General features: G+C 30.5%; 3 protein-coding genes across 3 annotated transcripts in view; 1 reads left to right on the top strand and 2 right to left on the bottom strand.

Moving 5' to 3' along the window:
* Positions 1–20,406, bottom strand: part of LOC125871526 (cryptochrome-1) — a 258,924-nt gene extending 238,518 nt beyond the window's left edge. The window contains exon 1 of the mRNA XM_049552138.1: positions 20,396–20,406. The gene's annotated coding sequence lies outside the window, so the exon portion shown is untranslated. The remainder of the gene's footprint in view (positions 1–20,395) is intronic.
* On the top strand, positions 4,632–10,439 carry LOC125871524 (long-chain-alcohol oxidase FAO1). Its single transcript, XM_049552133.1, has 3 exons — positions 4,632–4,883; positions 5,494–5,766; positions 8,518–10,439. The coding sequence occupies exons 1-3, from the start codon at positions 4,677–4,679 to the stop codon at positions 10,261–10,263; spliced, it is 2,226 nt and encodes a 741-aa protein (XP_049408090.1). The 5' UTR covers positions 4,632–4,676; the 3' UTR covers positions 10,264–10,439.
* On the bottom strand, positions 10,981–21,181 carry LOC125871522 (phosphate transporter PHO1). The gene is made up of 15 exons (XM_049552132.1): positions 20,865–21,181; positions 20,138–20,245; positions 19,645–19,885; positions 17,780–18,134; positions 16,587–16,635; positions 16,386–16,457; positions 15,583–15,712; positions 14,461–14,581; positions 12,816–13,065; positions 12,614–12,718; positions 12,488–12,532; positions 12,132–12,284; positions 11,770–12,051; positions 11,550–11,686; positions 10,981–11,466 (listed from the first exon to the last, which is right to left on the bottom strand). The coding sequence occupies exons 1-15, from the start codon at positions 21,102–21,104 to the stop codon at positions 11,376–11,378; spliced, it is 2,379 nt and encodes a 792-aa protein (XP_049408089.1). The 5' UTR covers positions 21,105–21,181; the 3' UTR covers positions 10,981–11,375.
* Positions 21,182–22,043: the final 862 nt, after the last annotated feature.

The following is a 22,043-nucleotide window of genomic DNA, read 5'->3' as shown; positions in this document are numbered from 1 at the left end:
AATCCCTAATAGTACTACTGGTAAGGAAATAAATAGGTGCTCAAGACTAGAACCCGTTTCATTCTGCCTAATAACTTCTCCTAAATTTTCCTCGATTTATATCTATCTTTCTTTGGACCTATCACCGTCAACCTCTCGCATATCCTAAATCACTAAAGCATCCTTCACATGTCCAAATTACCACGGCCTCACTTCTCGTATCTTGTCCATATAAAGACTATTCTTATATCTTTTTTCGTATATATATCTTTGTCCCTAATCTTATTTCTCTAATATATATAAATTAATATGTCCATATATTTATTTAAGCATTTTTCATTTCTTCTATTTTTATTTTTTCAAACGTAAAAGTTCTTGACTGACCACGTTCTATAATTAAACTTGTTTTAATAAGACACAGTATGACAACTTATAACATCTTACGCGTTTCAAAGTCAAATCTCTTAACAATAAATTTCACTAATTAAATACTAATTAAGTGTTGCCTTTGACAGTATGATATTATCTCTGTTTGAAGACTTTTAAATTATTCATTATTATTTATTTTTTTATTAATTAGATTTGTCACTGTCATAATTCAATAAATAATATGATTACATAACACTTGAGGCCAACTGGATCCTTTTAGCTTTATTAATAACTGTACATTGAACCCAACTTGTTTAAAGTTTAATATTTTTATTTATTAAAAAGAAAGAATATAATTATATTATACTCATACCACAATTGTTATTTTTCTTTAAAGATCCTAAAGGTCAATATTTTATCTTCGGTGTGGATTCATACATAATTTTTTAAAACAAATTAGAAAGAAAAAGCATAAAAATACTGTATTCTATTCACTCATTTTTTTTACTTATCCGCTATATTGAAAATAGATAATCATGTTTAACTGTCAAGTTTGAAAAATCAAAAATAATTTATCATTTTATATATATTTTACTCTTATTACTAAGTATTAATCAATTTCAATTCATTTCCCCGCATTTAGATGACTTATACTCCCTCCGTTTTGATATAATTTATGTGACATTTTTTTGAATTTAGAGTAAATCGAGTTTTTTTTAAAAAAATGCATATGACTTCTGGATACTTTGAATATTTACTTATTGTGACTTATAATAATTCGTACGTGATTTTCAAATATGTAAGCTTTATTTTAAAAAAAAAACTTAAAAATTATGTGCGTAGATTCACCGCCAAAATTAAGACAACTTGCGGCATTGTACTCTCTATTAAGAATTTTTTTTTCTGTCCATATTTAGAGCTCAAATCCGAGACCTTTGATTAAGAGAGTTTATCGAGATAAAAGAAGGGGTATTTACTTGTTAAGCCTAGCTAATAGAATTGGGTCAACACAAAGAAGGGGTCAAAAAAAAGATATTTATCCAAAACTTTAAGTTTTATTTAGCTTTTTTCTCAATAAACTTTTCTATTTACCCTAATATTGTCTTCTAGGATTGTCCAAGAGAATAAATTTCTTATAAAACCTTCTTATCTTTATATATTACCCACCAAATTGGGATTAAAACCCTTAATTAAAGGAAAGCCAAAAACATGCATTAATTTTCTACAACAAACTTAACCAAATCGTTAGAATTATGGTAATAACTAATAACAAACTTTATCCCTCACACACTCACAATAATCACTCAAAAGATATTTCTAAACTTCACAAGTTTTCAATATACAATCAAAACCTTTTTGTACAATTTATGCAAATCAAGAAGAAAATAATGACTACCTATAATAATTGAAGTCTCAACCAAACACTTATTTCAAGTACACTAACATTATACATTATAAGGAGCTGTACCTTTGAATGGACCTATTTTATATTAATCGAACTCCAACCTGAATATTGAATAACATGTGAGAAATTTAATTTTATATATTATTAATTTTAAAATAATCATTTTTTGTCAAAAAAATAATAATCAAGATTGATGATGATCAATTAAAGATATGGATAGATCACATATTATTTTATAATAGCAATAAATAGCAAGTTGATCATTGTACAACTGGGATTTTCTAAGATATGTGTGGAGTTTAATAATGTTCAAGTACTGTAACTTGTACCCAACATTTGTCTAGCACTTAAAAGGCCTTTTTCGATATTTCAGTTCAATTATCGTTTCAGTTCAATTATATTTCGTTAAAATTTCAAGAAGTTCTATCTTAGAATTAAAATTTTTAGTTCAAAACTCTAAGAAGTTGTTCTTAAATTCAATTAATTAAGATCATTGTGACATTAACTTTAGTTTAAACTGAATATAAATTTTATATTGTCTGAATTATATTATTTGAATATGAAAGAGTGATCTTCGTATTTATATTGAAATTACAAAAACAAAATACTTATCATATATACAATAGAGAATAGGAAATTAAACTGAAAAAAAAAACTTTGAATTGTCCGGAATTAAAATTATTTGGAATTAAATTTGAGATTGAAGCATTATTTGTACTGTCACTATTATTTGTACGGTCACTTTCGGCTAAACTTTTAAATCATTTGCTTATAGATTAGGGTGGCGTATCAGTTGGTTCGAAAGTGTTATTAGTTATCGATTTGTAGATATGTTAAATTCATATTGATTAGTCGATTATTGATCGCTATCGACTTGATTATCAAATCAACGATTAAAAATACACGTAAATAGATTTTCTCATTAAAAATCACTTATAAACAATGTGACAAACTGACAAACGAAATCTAATATATATTTCAGAAATTATCAAGTAATTCACATCTAAAAACCGCATATTTACAAATAAAAAATAGCAAGCATATAACATTTGATACAAAAGGAACCAACTGAATTTACATTATTTGCATATCATGAATAATAAAACTAACCTACAAAATTTATTATCAGCTTTTAGACAAAATAATACTAATAGAAGAAAAAGGCAATAAAGTTTTTTTTTTTTTTTAATTAATCAAATAAGTGTAGAGCTCCTGCCTTTTCTCCAACAGTCAGAAACAAGATAAAAGATACACAAGTAATAGATGATTTAAAGATAGGATAGACCATATTATATAATATTATATACTACATAATCATCAATAAATAAGAAAGGTCATTGTTCATTGGGGTCCCAAATCCTATGGTCATTGTTCACTGGTGTCCTAACATTTTTGTGGTAGGTGAAATTGTCACGTTTAACTCTTTGCCAGTGTTTGATCATAAGATTTTAGGAATGAACATGGGTTGTGGTGGATTTGTGGGAGTGCTTTACTCTTAACTAGAGGTCTCGGGTTTGAGTTCTGTGTATGGAAAAAATCATGTTGGAAACTCTATCCTCGAATGGGCTCTGCAATGCGCGATTCGGATTTATTCAGAGCTCCAATGTGGACTTTGGATACTACGTGCGAAACCAAAAAAAAAATAAAATAAGATCATAAGATTTAGGACCTCGATTTTAAGTTTTTAATTTAAAATATTTGTGTATGAAATTTGCATAAAATATGAAATCAAAATCTCAAATATTTAAATCAATAAAATTTCAAGTTTCTAAAAATATAAAACTTGACGCATGAGTTTTTTTAAAAAAACTGATCATCATTTTAAAAAATCTATAGGAAAGGACTCATGTTAGATGTGAAGAGATTGTGTATATTATGTGGAAGAGTTATATTAAAGAATAACTAGTTATTACTATTATTGACTACTAAATCACTATAAAATCATGTGTATTTAAATATCGTAATAACATGTGCAAAGATTTATTTATAAGAGAAACATAAAAAAATTATGCAATGTCTTGGGATATTATTTATTACCTTATATATATATATATATATAAAAAATTTTTTTTTTGATCATTTGGTAAAATTATATAAGAATTAGAAACGTTTTAATAATTTTCACAAATTATAGAAGTAATTATATCATAAAAAAAATTCAACTTGCATGTCCAAATAACTTTCAATATCAAATAAGCATGATTTCAAATCATAATTTAAAATCATACCACCAAATATGGTGGCAATCATGTGACCACCTAATTTATAACATGTATGGTTCATTTTCTGTCAATATTGCGTTTTGAATATCATATACTCTTCCTATGTTATATTAGTTGTTCACGTTTTATTTTACACATGTATTGTTCATTTTTGTCAATATCATCATATACTCCTTTTAGTTTATATTAGTTGTTCATGTTTCATTTTACACAATATTTAAAAAAACTATGAATAAAATGACCAATTTTATTAATTAATCATTTATCCACATTAATAACATCAAAATAATTTATAAAAAAATATGATTCAATAACATAGGACATATAAATAAAATACCATTAAAATAAATACAAAGTAATTAATAAGCTTTTAAAAAAAATTGAAACTTCTATATTCATTTAGTCTTTCAAAGAATATTAATTGTAGCAATAAAATTAAAAAAATAAAATAATTATTTTTTTCTTAATTCAGTAAATAAATAAGTAATTGAAACATATATTTTTAATATCAACTAATACGAAACGAAACGGACGGTCATATAAACAAATCAAAAGGCAACAAAAAAGAACCATCTTTTCTCATCTCATGCAAATAGAGACAAGAAAGATACTCATCTCACCTCCTATAAATACAAACAATTTTCTTTACAATTTTCAACAATAGTAAAAACCAATAACAAACAAAAAAATAAAAAAGAAGAATGGAGAAAAAGGCTCATCCTTTACTTAGAGGAGGAAGAAGAGAAACAAAATATAGCCATGGATTTTCTTCATCAGAAATAGAAACTTTAACATCTATTTGTGAAACAATTCTTCCTCCTCTTCCTCTAAATTCACTTCAAGAAAATAACAAAAAAATTCAAAACTTTCATAAAGTTTCTGGCTCTCAATATCCAATTCCCGATGAGGTAAGTAAACAAATAGTCTGTCAGATTTACTGTACTGCTTACTTTTTCTAGTCGATATACATAAATTTTGAAAAAAAAAGAGAGGATAAAAATCACATATTTTACTTTTTTTCCTTTTTGAGGTAAATTGAAGTTATTATAGGTAGTGGAGTAAATCAGTTAGTTGATCATCTGAACTTTCACGTGTAATTCTCTCCTCCATTTTTCCTTCTTCTACCCCTACTATACTGCTTACTTTTTCTAGTTGATATACACAAATTTTTAAAAAAAAATGGATGAAAAAGGCCATCTTTTTCTTTTTTCCTTTTTGAGGTGAATTGAAGTATTTTATTGGTAATAGAGTAATTAGTTAACAATCTGAACTTTCACGTGTAATTCTCTCTCCCGTTTTCTCTACCCTACTATATTTCTTACTTTTTCTAGTTGATATATCTAAGTAGACGACTGTTTAGGTTAATTCTTTGAAAAAAGATTGATAAAAAGCATTTCTTTTTTTTTTAGGTGAATTGAAGTAATTTAATGGTCGGAGAATCTGAGTAATTCAATTAATTGACTATCTGAATTTTAATTTTATTGACGATGATTTAAATTTTCTTTTAATTTTTTTTAGGTTGCTGAGATTGTGATGAAAAGGGCTTTTTTTGAAGCAAGAATGTTGGTGAGGGGTTTGTTAAGAATTCTATCAACAAGAATTGGGAGTTTGTTACTTTGTGGATTATTTTGTTTTGGAAAAAGTTGGCCTTATATTAACAAATTCTCTGATATTTCATTGGATAAAAGAGAAATTGTGATGCAAAAATGGTTCAACAACAGATTTTTCACTCCTGTTAGATTGGCATTTATGTTTGTCAAATTCTTGTGTCTATACATCTTCTTTACTCAGGTAATTCTCCTACTCGCTCAGTGTCTAATATTTGTATTAAAGTTAAATTAAATTTGTATCCGTTTTGAAAAGTCTCATATTGAGTGTAAAATATTTTCTAACAAAGACAACTTCATACTTAACCTGAAATCTTTAATTAAGAATAAAAAAGTAATTATCACTCCACCGCGACCGTATTGATTTTATAACTTTTTTTTAGTCTAAACATGACCCATAGTTTTTGCGGGGCTTTGTTGTCTTTTTCTCCTTTTTGATTTTGTATTTTTCGTGAGTCTAAACAAGGGCATGGCACATGGTTTTTGCAGGGCTTTTTTGTCCTTTCCACCTTTTTAAAATATATTTTTATCTTGATATTTCAGTTATTGATTAATTCTAATTTTAGTCCTTGTAATATTTGAGAGAAAATGATCAAAATGGTCCTTGATGTATTGGGGTTACTTTATTTTGGTCCTTAATATATTCTAGGTGATTGAAATAATCTTTCATGTATGACAAAATGTGTTCAATTTGTCTTTTACCTAACCTTAACAATTTATTCCCAAAAACTGTTAAATATAACTGTGGGGCCCACATACCTTACAAAATTCACTATTTTTACCATCTTTATTAGCTCAAAGAAAGAGTTTCAACCTTTTGATAATAATTATTTTGTAATTGTGTGGTTAGATGTTAGAGAAAATAGTGTTTTAGAATTCATGAAACTCTTTTTTTGAGCTAATAAAGATGGTAAAAATGGTGGATTTTGTAAGATATGTGGGTTCCACAGCTATATTTAACAGTTTTTAGGGATAAATTGTTAAGTTTAGGGTAAAAGACTAAATTGATCACATTTTGTCATACATGAAGGACTATTTCAATCACCTAGAATATATTAAGGACCAAAATAAAGTAACCTCAATACATCAAGGACCATTGTGATCATTTTCTCTAATATTTGATAAAGTATATACTAAGCTTCGACTATTTTTAATCCTTTTGCTGATGAATATTCGTAAATTTCCAGAATTAATAACCATTCCACTGTTTAATTATCCATATTCTATGTTAAATTCGTATTGAAATTCTATATTTGAAGATAATGTACTTCTTAAAATAGTTCAAATATAACATTTTCTACCTAAAGGAATCAAGAGCATATATTTTAATTATTCAAAAGTTAGGTGTGTTTGAGTCATTTATGACGAGGATCAAAATCAGAATTTACGAATAATCCGGAAATGTTATTCTCCCTTTTTTTTATATGGGGCAACATGCTAAGTTAAAAATCTCAAGGTTCCTTATAATATTATGCTAAGTATTTTATCAAAATATCTTTCTTGATTTGGGAATTTACAAATGTCAATAATTTCGTTTTGCTCAATATTGCCAGCTTGACTTGAGTGTCCTTAAAGAATTGGTCACTAAGAAGTTTCATATTTTAATTATATCTGAAATTGTGCTAGCATCATGTTTTTAAAATTTTACTTAGTTTATTTTCAAAAGCTTCTTAAAATCCAACCTTTCTTGATAGTTTGAAAAAGATTTCACCTATCGCGTGTTTACATCAAATCAAATTAGTTTATTGTGATTAGCGATAAAAATCGAAGTGATATATTTAGTATTAATTAATGAAAGTTCAGGTGGCCAACCATGAGGTAAAGGGTACTAAATATGATATTTTTAAATTTGACAAAAAAACTATTAAATTGATTTTGGGAAAATGATCCTTTTCATTACTAGCTAATCCCATTAGAACACATGATATGCAAAAAAGCCTTATATGGACAATTTGAACGTCAAAACATGTGACTATTGAAGATGACTTATACTTTATTGATCACTGTTTATTTATTGAAAAATATCACTTTTAATTATTTTTTTCAAGAAGTTAGGTGGTTGAAAATGATAACTCATTTATTTGGAGTTTTTCATATAATAGGTAGCTTTTTATATGGACCAATTATTACTTCTTTCAATAGAATAGAAAAAAGGACACTTCACTGTTAATTTGGTCCCAAGATTTTAATGTACATCTTTTTTGTTACACTAAAAACAACATCAACAACTAGATTGCTTCTCTTTATTATGAGCTATGTTACTCGGACTCTTTAAATATACTGGGTGCGCGTGTTAAATTCTTCAAAAACTATGTATTTTTGGAGGACTCAAAACGAATGCCGCAACATTTATGGAGGGCCCGAGTAACATAGAGTTTATGAGATATTCAGATATGATCAATAACTACAACATTCAGTTTTTGATGAGAATATCAAGTAATATATCCCTCCATACCAATATATGTGATGGTGTTTGTCTAGGCATGAAGTTTTAGAATGAATAAAAGACTTTTGAAACTTTGGTTCAAAACAAGCCATAGATATAGAAATGTGTCATTCTTTTTTAGTCTGACTAAGAAAAGAGAGTCATATAAATTGGGACAGAGGGAGCAGTTGATGTTGAAGCTTTTTTACTTACAAATGCAGTCCAATCAGTTGGTAGATTTATCGGACATATTATTTGTCTTGACTTGAACTAATTTGTGAGTGCTTTTGACCTATGTTGTTCGGATTCTTCAAAAATGCCAACGGGTGCATGTCAGATCCTCGAAAAGTAGTGATGTGACACAGACGTGGCAACATGTTTGAAGAGTCCGAGCAACATAGCTTTTGACATTACATTCAACAAATTTGCATATTTTGATCAAGGAAGTTAACAAAAGAACCACAAAAACTAGCTAAAAGTGCTAAATTGAGTGTCTTTTTTTTGCTATAGGTTGGTGAAGATTCAAAAAATCCAGCATGGGATGACATTGGTTATCAAGTAGACAATGAAGAGAACTCTTCAGAAACACCTGATGAGAGACCTCTTCAGAAGGGAATCATCGAAACTATATACGAGACAGAATCAAGCATTGTAAAATCCCTTGTCGAAAAAGGCCTAAAAGTCACAGAAGACACCAAAAACAACATGTACAAGGTTCAATGTGATGTTGTCATTGTTGGTTCAGGCTGTGGTGGAGGTGTTGCAGCAAGTGTTCTTGCAAGTTCTGGCCAGAAAGTCGTTGTTCTCGAGAAAGGAAACTACTTCGCGAAATCAGACTATTCTTCCCTTGAAGGACCTTCACAGTCTCAAATGTATGAATCAGGAGGTATACTCGCAACTTTGGATGGTAAAGTTATGATCTTGGCAGGTTCAACAGTTGGTGGTGGCTCTGCTGTTAACTGGTCAGCTTGCATTAAGACCCCTGACTCCGTTATACAAGAATGGGGCGATGATAAAAGAATCTCCATGTTCAAAACCCCTGAGTATGTATCAGCTATGGACAAAGTTTGTGAACGAATCAACGTGACAGAGAAATGCACACAAGAAGGTCTACAGAATCAGATTCTCCGAAAAGGGTGTGAAAGACTTGGTCTTGAAGTTGAAGGCGTGGCAAGAAACTCATCCGAGGATCATTATTGTGGCTCGTGTTGTTACGGATGTAGAAGAGGTGAGAAGAAAGGAACTGATACAACTTGGCTAGTCGATGCTGTGGACTGTGGAGCAGTGATTATAACAGGATGCAAAGCCGAGAGATTCATACTCGAAAAGAAAAAGTATGGGAAAACAAGAAGCAAGAAATGCTTAGGAGTGATTTCAACTAGTTTGAATAAAGATATCACAAAGAGTATATGTATTGAGGCAAAAGTGACCATTTCAGCTTGTGGTTCTCTTTTGACCCCTCCACTTATGATCTCTAGTGGATTGAAAAATCGAAACATTGGTCGAAATCTCCATCTTCATCCAGTTGTAATGGCGTGGGGGTACTTCCCCGAGTCCAACTCTGATCTCAAGGGAAAAATATACGAAGGAGGAATCATTACCTCGGTACACAAAGTGGGGAGTCATGATTCGAATGTAAGAGCTATTATAGAAGCTCCTGCTTTAGGACCGGGATCATTTGCTGCTTTATGTCCTTGGACATCTGGAGAGGACCTAAAGAATAGATTACTCAAGTATGACAGAACAGCTCATTTATTTGCAATGGTTAAAGACATTGGATCGGGGGAAGTTAGGTCCGAAGGAAGAATTAACTACACGTTCAATGGCACGGACAAAGAAAGTTTGAAACTCGGGCTAAGACAAGCTTTAAGGATCTTGATAGCAGCAGGAGCTGCTGAGGTAGGTACTCAACGTAGCGATGGACAGAGAATCAAATGTAAAGGACAAAGTGAAAAAGCACTCGAGTCTTTTCTTGAGACGGTCACAGCAGCTGAGGGGCCAAAGTCACTTGTAAAGAATTTCACAACTTATAGTTCTGCTCATCAAATGGGGAGCTGCAGGATGGGAATGAACGAAAAGGACAGTGCAGTCGATGAGAACGGGGAGAGCTGGGAAGCAGAAGGACTATTTGTTTGTGATGCTAGTGTTCTTCCAGGTGCTGTTGGTGTAAATCCAATGATCACTATACAGTCTACTGCATATTGCCTATCCAAGAAGATAGCAGAGATGATGAAAGACGGAAGGTTCTCAAGATAAGCCATACTCAGCTACTTATCCTCTTTATATATATATATATTGTATCCATATGAATTCGTAATGTCTAGTCCTTCTTTGATTGTTCATATGTTTGTAATTCTCATTTGAAGTTAACACTTTGTATGACTAGTATGGATAAAGAGGATATCAATAAACAAAATATTCATGTTTGATGTTTTGTCCCTTGCATCACCTTATTCAACATTCTTCAGACAAATGTTAAATGGTGAAAAACACACCTGAAGTATCACTTTTTTGCGAGTTTCATACCTGAACTATTATGTGTTTGCTCGCCAACTATTTATCAAAGCACACCTCGAAGTTAGTGCTGGCAATTATGTGTTTGCTCACCAACTATTTCACATGCCTTTTGGCGATTGTATTCAAATACTTGGTCTACTCAGCTTTGAGGTGTGTTTTGATAAATAGTTGGTGATAGTTCAGGTAGGAAACACAGAACACTTGATACTTCATGTATGAAACTCGCAAAAATAGTGATACGTTAGGTGTGTCTTTGACCTATGTTTCTTGGACTCTTAAAAAATGTCATCGGGCGTGCGTCGTATCCTTCAAAAGTAGTGTATTTTTGGAGGGTCCGTCACGGGTCTGACAACATTTTTGGATAGTCCGAGCAACTTAGTTTTTGACCATTATCTCTTATTTTATTCCTACTTGTAACACAGAAATGCAGTTGATAAATATATAACTGAATGTGGATAAAGGATCATAATAGAATTGAATTAAGTCGCAAGAAGTGTTAATGACATACAATCATAATGTGGTAGAAGAACCAATTATTCTGGGAAATCAAGACTTCTGATATTTACTAAGAATAATATAAGATCTCAGAGATACATTTCTGATCACAATTGAGTTAAGAATGAGAAAAATATACAAACAGGCATGGAAATAACATTAGCTTAATGCAACTCTTCTTGGCAACACCTTGACCATAAGGCTCGAATCGTTGTTAAACGATCAATAAAATGATGGCGGATTCTCCACTCACACCATAAGCGATAAGTGCCTCCAACTTGCTGCTGCAGAAACTACTGTTTTCCGCTTATTCAGAAGCCTGTCTTTGTTATCCAAACATAGATCTAAAAGTTATTCTAGCCATCAGAGTCTGTCTCGCGGAATGGCAATGGAACTGCTTTCACTGCCCTGAACTTTCCGACATTGTTCAAGTGCTCATTCTCCAACCTAAACAATCACAAATAAACAGTAAGGAATCTTGTATGTTAAGCACATAATGTCTTTGCTAGCCTGCTAGGGACTTAGTGTACCTGTAGAAGTTCCAGTGACCACGTCGAATAACTTCCAATGAGGCAAGGAAAAAGTCAAGTAAACGCGACTCAAATAGTCTAACGTTGAAATGCATCACTGTCTCCACCCAAGCTACTCTCAAAACCAAATTCAAAGCCTATGAATTCAAAATAACATGTTCAGATATATGATATTGTTGTATGTAACACAAAAACACTGTCGAAAGACAAAAGGACTTACAATTGAAGCATAGTAAATGCTCTTATTCTTCAGGATTAGTTCATCTCTGAGCAAAAAGTTTTTGGATTTCAAGTTAAAAAATCCCCAGTCCTTTACAAAATCCCAATACAGCTGATAAACTGTGGCTATAACTGAAGTCACCAAGACGATCGAGAACCATAACTGTGAGTCAGGCTCTCTTGAATAAGTTTGCCTAGCACCAGCTGCTACCATAGCAGAAACATACTTTCCCAAGTTAGCCAAATGATTTATGTCAGACTCGTCGAACCATCTCCTTGCACACTAGATAGATAACAGAACACACGAGTTAATTCACTCCGAAAACTGTCAAAGTTCCAATCTTTAGTTGTTACCATATTTACCTGCATTGCTCGCCAATAATATGGGGCGAAAGAGATAACATAAGCAAGCTCTATGTACATCCTTCCAGAGTTACATGTTGGAAGTCCATGAGTTGTCAAACTTCCAGCAAGAAAATAGCAAGCTGATGACTCCAAATGCCTCATCAATGGGATCTAAATACAGGAAAACAGAAGTAAAGTTAAGAATGCAACTTTGTGGACGTTCATACTTTGTTCTGTAGTCTTTTAATTACCATATACTTCCTATAGTAAAAGGCTATATGTCAACTTCTCGGAGACAACTTTACTGTTGCTCCAAAGCTCCCCTTCGGATAGAAGATAATGTGAAAAAAAAATTGATAGTAAGGTTAGCTAACCTGGCTTGTTAGTTGATCAGCCATGAAAAAGTCTACCAAGAGGACCTGCATCAATATCATTATATTTGAGAGATCAAGAATCATTAACAAAAAAACGCGTTCATGATTTTCAGGATATGAAAGTACCTTGTAAAACGGAGAGCAGATGATGTTACGTATCACTTTGAGGAAGTAGAAGCGCGTTGGACGATAGAAAACGTTCAATGGACATATCAGCAGAGCAAGAAAAATCTGAAAAAATGCAAAGGGCAAGATTAGAAAGGTATGCATTTGAGTCATTTCAACATAAATGTTACTACTAGTAAACTAGATTTTTCAGTTAACAAACCAGTAGTAGTATTCCAGGAATTGCATCGACTTGGCTCGGAGAAAATCCATTCGAAAGTAAGATCAAGTGGACAACCAGAGCTCCAACAACAGAAGTCATTAAGCAAGTTCCTATGAGGAAAGCATCTCTGTATTTGAGAGCTGTTTTAGGTTGAAACTCAAATATGAAGTTGTAATTGATCCTTGCGCCTTTCCATAGGAACAAATTGCATCCATACATGAACAAATGCAAGCTTAGCAATGCAAACATGCTGCACAACATTACACAGTAAACTCATTTAGCATCATACAACTCTGTAATATTCGAAAAAATTTAACTTCGTTTACACTATTACTGTAATTTAACATGTTATAGCATGTTACAACAACAACATATCCAGTGTAGATCCACAAAGTGGGAGTCTAGAGAGGATAGAGTGTACGCAGACCTTACCCTTACCTCAGAGGTAGAGAGGTTGTTTCCGATAGACCCTCATCAGCTCATCGAAAAACAGTGCAAAAGCAGTCCAGAAATAGCACAAATGAAAGTGAAAGTACAACAAAGCATTCTGAACAGTAACTACAACAAATCGAAGTACAAGTGACAACAGAATTCAGTGGCGGAGCCAGGAATTTCACAAAGGGTGTCCAGAAATAGCACAATAAAAACTCTTTTAAAAAAGTAGAACTAGTGAGATTCAAACACACGAGCACTTCTTCATTCCAAGGAGGTGAAACCACTGGGCTATAACAATTTGTTATGTCAAGGGTGCCCAAAATATATTATTTAATCATTTCACACGGTATTTTTTTCCCGATGAAGGGTGTCGAATTGGACACCCTGACCACCATGTGGCTACGCCACTGCAACAGATAGTAACAAAAGTTGAAGGACAAGAAACTATAGGAACAGTACTATGAGTCTATGACTATTACTAGTATCAGAGTAGTACTACGAATACTAACATCCTACCATAATCCATCTCCTNAAGTAGAACTAGTGAGATTCAAACACACGAGCACTTCTTTATTCCAAGGAGGTGAAACCACTGGGCTATAACAATTTGTTATGTCAAGGGTGTCCAAAATATGTTATTTAATCATTTCATGTATCATTTTACTTGTATATACGATATTTTTTTCCGATAAAGGGTGTCCAATTGGACACACTGACCACCATGTGGCTACGCCACTGATGAACAGATAGTAACAAAAGTTGAAGGACAAGAAACTATAGGAGCAGTAGTACGACTACTACTAGTATCAGAGTAGTACTACGATTACTAACATCCTACTATAATCCGTGTCCTCCCTCCTATCTAAGGTCATGTCACGTTTTATAACAAGTTATTTTACTTTATTTTTCAGGTAACTAGTTCGACTTATTAAAGGAGTGTTACATGATAGAAAAAGAAACAAAAATTAATTTTGAGAGAATATAAGTATGTTCCTTAACATAACTTAACGAGTTTAAGTTTTATGCACCAGCAATGTAACGACATCTTAACCAATCATGTCACTTATAAGACAGTTACATATAAATCGCGCTTGTAACGAAAATAAATTATAAGTCACAAATTATAAAAAGAAAAAGACATTTTCCATAATTTATGTCAATAAAGAGGGAAAAAAAATGAAAATAATGTGGGTAAAATAAGAAAAAGTACCTGAAAACAGGGTAAACAGTTTCAACATAAGCAGCTTCAGTTCTAGTAGAAAACATGCCACTCAAATGGGCCAAAATTGCGTATACACTAAATAACGTCACAAAACAACCTGTGAAAAGCCCTGCAAATCGATAAAAATTACTAGTTGTATTTAACTTATATACACTGTCAGTATAAGAAAAATTCACACTATCAATGTAATTTAACATGTTACAACAAGTTTCTCGTCGTATTTTACATGTTCAATGGACCTTTTTTATTATTAGTATGTAAGTGGTTCTTAATTTGAGCTAGGAACGTCAAATGAGCTGTGTTAATAAATGTGATCGATCCAACGACCCTTCTAACTCAGAATCACTTCAATATGTTTTTTTATTTGTTTATTTGTTCTTTTAAATTTCTAGTTGCAATTTTATAGCTTAAAGAAATTAAATTTTTTTCCTAGAATAAAGTCAAATTATACTCTATATTGCAAAATGTTTTTCTTGTGGGACTAAGTTATCTTGAGAGTGTATGTGAGCTACTAGTAATTTAACCCCAAGCAATTGACAACTTCATTATCAATGAGTTTATTTGAGTGACACCTTCACCCTTTTTTTTTTCAACCAGTGTCCGGATCTCACATTAGAGCCCCGACTAAATTCTGATCGCGCACTGCAGGGCTCATTCAGGGGTAGCGTTCCCAATAGAATTTTCTCCATACCTAGGGCTCGAACCTTAAATAAATACATTAGTCACCCAATTTCCATGTTTGATATTCCTCATGTTCCATATTAGTTGTCATATTTCTGTTCTCTAGAGTCCATTTGACTAACTTTCAGAATTAATTAAAAAAAGATAATTATTATTTTTTTTTTTATTGTTCTGTTCCATATTAGTTGTCATATTTCGATTCTCTGGAGTCAATTTAACTAATTTTCAAAGTTAATGAAAAAAAGGATTATTATTATTATTATTATTATTTGTTATTGAAACTTTAGTGAACTATTTGTACCTTTTATTAGCACTAACATATGCATATATACTGTATAGATGGATCTACAAAAACATATAAAAAAGGAAATTTTTTATTATTATTATTTTTTTTAATAAGGGGGTGGGTGGGTGAGTGAAGAATTTTACCAACAAAAAAAGTGACCATATGAGATTCTTTATTTTGTTGTGGTCTTAAGAACTTCATTGCCTTTTTCCTGTCACTGTTTGCAAAGTGCTGTGTGAATAAGGACTCCACTTCATCCATTAGTCTAACCACCTTCTCACCATTAAAACAAAAAATAAAATATTATAACATTAGTACATACATTTTCCACCTTATCTTATAAAGTAACCATTAACTCATTATTAAACATTAACAATATTATTTTTCATGATAGATTTATCTATGTTGTTCAGACTCAAGTGTGGAGCGTACTCGATACAGGTTGCAGATCTAATGGTTAAATTCTTTATTATATAAAATTTTAGAATTCAGAGTGTGAATATGAGTGTATGAAATCGTACGATCAAAATATATACATATAATATACCCAAATTATGTTTATTGATACTAGTGCGGCAGAAAATATGAAATTAGCTGTAAAATTTATCAGTAATTCCTAGCTAATTAGATTTTCTATAATTCATTACTGATTTGTATAAATGAAATTAGCATGAAATTTTTATTGTTTAGTTACGAAATTTTGTCTGTTGCTAATATTTATATATATATATATATAGTAAAGAACTTCTAAGGGTCCGAGCAATATAAGTAGCATAATCACATGAGCCTATAATTTTTTCCTTTCAACAACAATCATGACAACAACATGAAACATAAAAATGTAAAAAATACTGAACTATATATACTATTTGATACGACAAAAGTCATTTTCACGATAATTCATAAAGATAATGATATATGTTTATAATTTTTACGTGAAATTTACCTTATCAGAGCTGATGAAATGTGATCTTTTTACTTGTTTAAGGTAATTTGCTGATGATTGCTGCTTAGCTACCTGTTTGATAATGAAAAAATATATTTATTACAAAATATTTTACGTGTCGTAAACATTTATTGATTTGATGTAAACACTGACGTTTTCATTAATTTTTTCTTAAATGTAATGTACTAACAATATATTTACCTTGTCAAACTTTTTAAGTATCTTCACGAAAGCAACCATATTTAGTGAGCTGAAAAAAAAGTTAAGTGAAATAATTAGAATTCAATTAAAGTAAATAAATACGTTCAAGAAACTTCTTCCATAGCTAAAGAAAAAAAAAACTTTTTGACCAAAAGGTGACAAATAATTAGCCAAATATAGAGAAATTGAAAAGGAAAGAAAAGTACAAAAATATTTGCTAAATATTTGATACATCTTTTGTCATTTTCTTATTGCTTTAAATTTTTTCCCTTTATAAAAGATACACTTTTATTTGTTTGTTACATGTTTGTTTGGAAATGTTGTTGAAGAATAAATAAATGATTGCTATATAAAGTCAAAATAATATTACAACATAAATCGATTATATTACGAAAACGAAATCTCGACTATAACAAAAATACAAATATATCACAATCCTAGAAAGAGTAAAGTGTTTTTGTCTGATTTGACATATATATATCGTATAACATAAATAAATATTATTATCGGTGTAATTTAATATATTATAGTACGTATCGAACTATGTTATATATCACTTTATTCAAGTTTACTAACCAAGGCTTATTAAAATATTTGATTTTATATATATGATCGATCACCTCTTAAATAACCTGATCGTGTAAATATTTTCATGATTCTATCAATACGTAGAACTAAACTCTTAAGTACCATGATGCTACCTACCATGGTAAAAGAAGTTTAAATTCTACATTGTACTATCGACAAATATTACTTTTTATACGAATATCATTACCATGGTCAATTGAACTGTGCCAGCTCAAAAATTATATTGTGTACCACGATAAATATTAGGAGTACTTAATATTTATGTATATCAAATTTTGAACACCCTTTATTAATAATATTTTTAGTGAAATTCTTGATTTTATCACGGTTCGATATATCATTATTATATGCATGTGTGAACTACACTACCAACTAGTATCAAGCAAGATCTTTTTATCGTAACAAATATAGTGATATTCAACATACATATACTAATTTAAAATCCTAAATCTTCCTTTGGAATCTAGCATGCAACATACAACTTATGTCCCTAAACAACAAAAATTTCACGTATAATCCTATCTAACGACATATTATCAAAAAAAAAAACATGTTAGATATAGATATAGATTATTGAATAATTTAGCGACAAATTAACGACAAACCTGTAAGTTTTGAGTAAGCCAAGGCCTCTATAGAGTTCAACAAAAGCACCTCTAATCATTTTTTCAGCACATTGTATTTTCTTTTTGTTGATATATTCTCTAGGTCCATCTTTTTTAGGATTATTCACTAAATCTTCCCACAACATAGATGTAACAGCAGCAATTGTACGTGTTGGTGTTGTTGCTGGAATATCAATCCTCATGGCAACTTTTGGTTTTCCACCTTTTTTTGTCTTAGCTCTTGTGCTTGCTGAATTTACAAAATTTATCCCATTTTTCTCTAGTGCTGCTATCACTTCTTCTGTTTGTGATATTGTTTCTGTCCCTCTTGGACTACCACAATCACTTGGTGTTTCTATATACAAAAAAAAATGGCATGTTATTTCGAAGTTTCGAGCTATATATGTTGGTCTGATCATTCAATAATAAAGTCAGACACATGTTGAATCTTCAGAATATGTATAGATATTGTTATTCTTTGTTTAGTTACTATGTTGATCGGACCCTTCTTGTGTTGCAATTACGGAGGTGGGGTATCAATAAGGGGGTTTATATGTTGGTTGGATCATTCAAAAATGAAGTCAGACACATGTTGATTAATCTTCAGAATATGTATAGATTTTGTTGTTGTTTTTTAGTGACTATATTGATTGAATCCTTCAAAAATATTGTCCTACGTACTTGTGTCATGGTAGTGGAGATTGGATAACTATAAGGGGGTTTATATATGTTGGTCGGATCATTCAAAAATGAAGTCACACATATACGTCGAATATTCAGAAAATGCATAGATTTTGTTGTTGTTTATTAGTCACTATATTGATTGGACCCTTCAAAATATTGTCCCACTTGTGTCGGAGTAGCGGAGGTAGGATATCAATAAGGAGTTTTATCATTTAATACATATAAATTGACCTTATATATACAGTGTATTTTCTAGCAAAAAAGATTTAGATGAACATAATTTTGCCCCAACTGTCGTGTTTGATCCTCAAAAAGTACATATTTTTTAGAGGATTATCTGGCAGACATCGAACAATACTTTGAAGAGTTTATCGATTAAACAACATCTATAGATTTCATAAAGAAATAATTAAGTTGATATTCTAGAAAGAAAGAAAAAACTTTTTGATTTTTTAAAGTTTTATGCCTAAGTAGTTGGGAAAGTAAGACTTACACAATTGAATCACTTAATTATATGTGGATTTCTGTAATAAGCTTTAATTGATAATATGATAAGACTTGATGATACGCTTAACAAACATCTTGTTAATAGTTGAACAATATAGTACTAATTAATAATGTATAAGAAATTATATAATCAACATATATAACTTATATTCTTTAGATACGTATTACGTGTCAAGTTTAAAATCTTTATAGAGTTTGAATTTCTTAGGGTGGACATTTTTATATGAAAAATGTTGTGGAATCCACTAGTATATTATCAAATAAGAATTGATTATTTTGTTGGAAGAAAAATAAAATGCAATCTTTGTATTTTGGGACCACCATAATTCATATAAATGGAGGAAACTATTCACACATATCAATCTTATTATAACCATATTATTTTTTGATAATTCATTAAAATTAGGGAAATGTGTCTTGTATCAATTCGGGATGTTTTATGCACTCAAACTATTTTTAAAAAAAATTTCAGACATTAAACCCAAGCTAATTGGACAAGCATTCCCAATAACAAACTTTAACGTGTTTAATTGAACTATTCTAAAATTGCCCTTAAATTATGCAAACATCACATGAAGTCTATTAAGAAAAAATTAACATGTGTTACTAACTTATCACATGATATGTTTAATTAGAATTGTTGTAATCAAAGGATGAAAAATTGGACAACTCACCAGAAAAATCAGAGTTTCGACCAGACGACGAGTGGGACCGACTGAAAAACCCGGTTCCGGATCCGGACCTTGACCCAAGAGTTTTCCGGCGACGGTCACTGAGAACTTGCTTGAGGTCCAATAATATTTCAAGCTGCTTATTGAGAATATCGCCTCTTTCAAGAAACTCACTCTCTTTCGTCTTATAAAACTCATTCACTTTTTTTAGCTCTTCATCCAACATCTCAAAAAATAGCCTCACCTACCCATGCAAAAAAAAAAGTTATGAAAATTTTCAATACCCCTCTTTGTAATTTCACAAAAAAAAATAAAAATCAGCAACGAACAATTTCTATCGCTAATAACAAAAGTCTATAGGATGATCATTAGCGATAGATTATCCAAAATGTTATATAAGTCAAGTGTTACCTAGTACGCGATGATTTTCGTAGCTAATTTCAGTTTTTTTAAAAATATATATATAATTTTTTAATATTATATTTGTTATTATTACCTCATCTTCTTCAGAAAACAATTGAACAAGCTCATTTTCAGTTTCATAAATTTCTTCTTGCTCTTCTTGTTCCTCTACATTTTCTCCTTCTTTAATTATACTCTTCACCTACAATAAACAAAACAAAAAATAAAAAAAAAATTAATACCAATATGGAAAGTAATATCAATAACTTTACAAATTCTAACAAAATTCCCAAATAATAACTAAATTGTCATTTTCATTTTGACCCCTTTTTTATGGTTGTTGTACTTGTTTCAACTCTTCACGATAGTTTCATGATACAAACATAAAAAATTTTAAAAAACCGTTTCATTTTATTGCCTCCATGCTAAACCACACACCCCTTGAAATCTTCTTGATTAATATCGAAACTAACGAATAATCTGGAGATGATGGGATGTATGCAGACCTTACCTTTCTGTTTCCGATATTAGAATGTATGCAGACCTTATCCTTTTGATTCCGATATTAGTATTAATATATATATATATATATATATATAAAACACAACATTTTCATGAAGGAGAAGAAAAGGTGGCAAAAAGCAAGAATATACATTTGATACTATTGATACTAGTGGTGTTGCCTAGCCATATACTATATTTTAAATTAAATATTTTTATAACTTTTACCTCAAAATAACATCGCCTTTCCCTTTCTTTTTTCAAACAATATGACAAAAACAAACTACAATATAATTACAAAAGAAAAAAAAAAGACATACTTGAGAAACTTCATGAGATTTATGAAACTTCATTTGAGATGTCATAGTGAATGAACGAATCGAGTCGAATATGGATCGACCAAAATCATGAATAAGAGAAGAGTTTCCATCATGAACATGATGAGGTTTTTTTGATATCTTGATTTTCTTAACTTGTTTTTTAAGTTGCCAATAATTTACAAAAGCATCTTTCCATTCTGGAATTAGTTGTGCTTCAAGTTCTTTAGAAAACTTCACCATTTTTTTCTTTTGAGGAAAAAAGAAAAAAAAAAGAGAGGAAAAGGAGGGAAAAATAATTATTTTTTAGAGATGAGAGACAATAAGAGGAAGTTTACAAAGATTATATAGAGGGGTACGGAATGGAGGGTGTTTGAAAAAAGAGACAAAAGTTAGTAGTACTCCACCTTTCTCCGTCTCATAATATTTATCACGTTTCATTTTTCGAGAGTTAAACCAGATTAATTATGATCAAGATATAATTTTTTTTATCATGTTAATATAATAAGAATTAACTACTAAAAATAATGTAAAAATCGATCGATGGATCTGTCCCGTCCCATAATATTTGTCATACTTCATTTTTCCAGAGTTAGACTAGATTAATCTTGATCAAGATATAGTTTTTTATCATGTTAATATGATAAGAATTAACTACTAAAAACAATACAAAAAACGATCAACAGATCTGTCTTATCACATAATATTTGTCATGTTTCATTTTTCGAGAGTCGAATTAGATCGATTTTGATCATGATATAGTTTTTCATTATGTTAATATGAGAAGAATCAACTACTAAAAACAATGAAAAAATGGATCGATGGGTCTGTCCAAAAATTCAAGAAAAAATCAATCATGTCCGTCGATTTTATTTTTTTAAAAAAAAATTAATGAAAAATTGACGGACGGACGTTGGTGGATTTCTTTTCACGTAAAAATGTGCAGAAATTATAATTTTTTAAAATTATTCTTAAAAATAAAACTGACGTAGTCCCTCAATTTTGTATTATATCTTTACAAAAAGAAGACGGACATGATCAATTTTTGAAGTGTAAAATTGTAGTTGAAATCTTGAAGAGTATGAATAAAAATGATGGAAAATATTTTATCAAAGAACATGTACGATTGAGTGATAGAATTGTCCAAAATCATAAAAAATATCTGAATTTGATTTACATAGC

Source organism: Solanum stenotomum, chromosome 7 (assembly GCF_019186545.1).
Source record: "Solanum stenotomum isolate F172 chromosome 7, ASM1918654v1, whole genome shotgun sequence".
NCBI lineage: Eukaryota > Viridiplantae > Streptophyta > Magnoliopsida > Solanales > Solanaceae > Solanum > Solanum stenotomum.
The sequence above is the reverse complement of the archived record's forward strand: the minus strand, read 5'-3'. Positions and strand labels throughout refer to the sequence as shown.

Excerpts from the sequence above, each read along its gene's own strand:
- LOC125871524 (XM_049552133.1), top strand. The coding sequence starts at position 4,677 with ATGGAGAAAAAGGCTCATCCTTTACTTAGAGGAGGAAGAAGAGAAACA. Across the intron at positions 4,884-5,493 it reads AATATCCAATTCCCGATGAG|GTTGCTGAGATTGTGATGAA; the intron begins GTAAGTAAACAA and ends AATTTTTTTTAG. Across the intron at positions 5,767-8,517 it reads TATACATCTTCTTTACTCAG|GTTGGTGAAGATTCAAAAAA; the intron begins GTAATTCTCCTA and ends TTTTTGCTATAG.
- LOC125871522 (XM_049552132.1), bottom strand. The coding sequence starts at position 21,104 with ATGGTGAAGTTTTCTAAAGAACTTGAAGCACAACTAATTCCAGAATGG. Across the intron at positions 16,636-17,779 it reads GGCTTACTCAAAACTTACAG|CTCACTAAATATGGTTGCTT; the intron begins GTTTGTCGTTAA and ends CTTTTTTTTCAG. Across the intron at positions 12,533-12,613 it reads TCTGCTCTCCGTTTTACAAG|GTCCTCTTGGTAGACTTTTT; the intron begins GTACTTTCATAT and ends ATATTGATGCAG.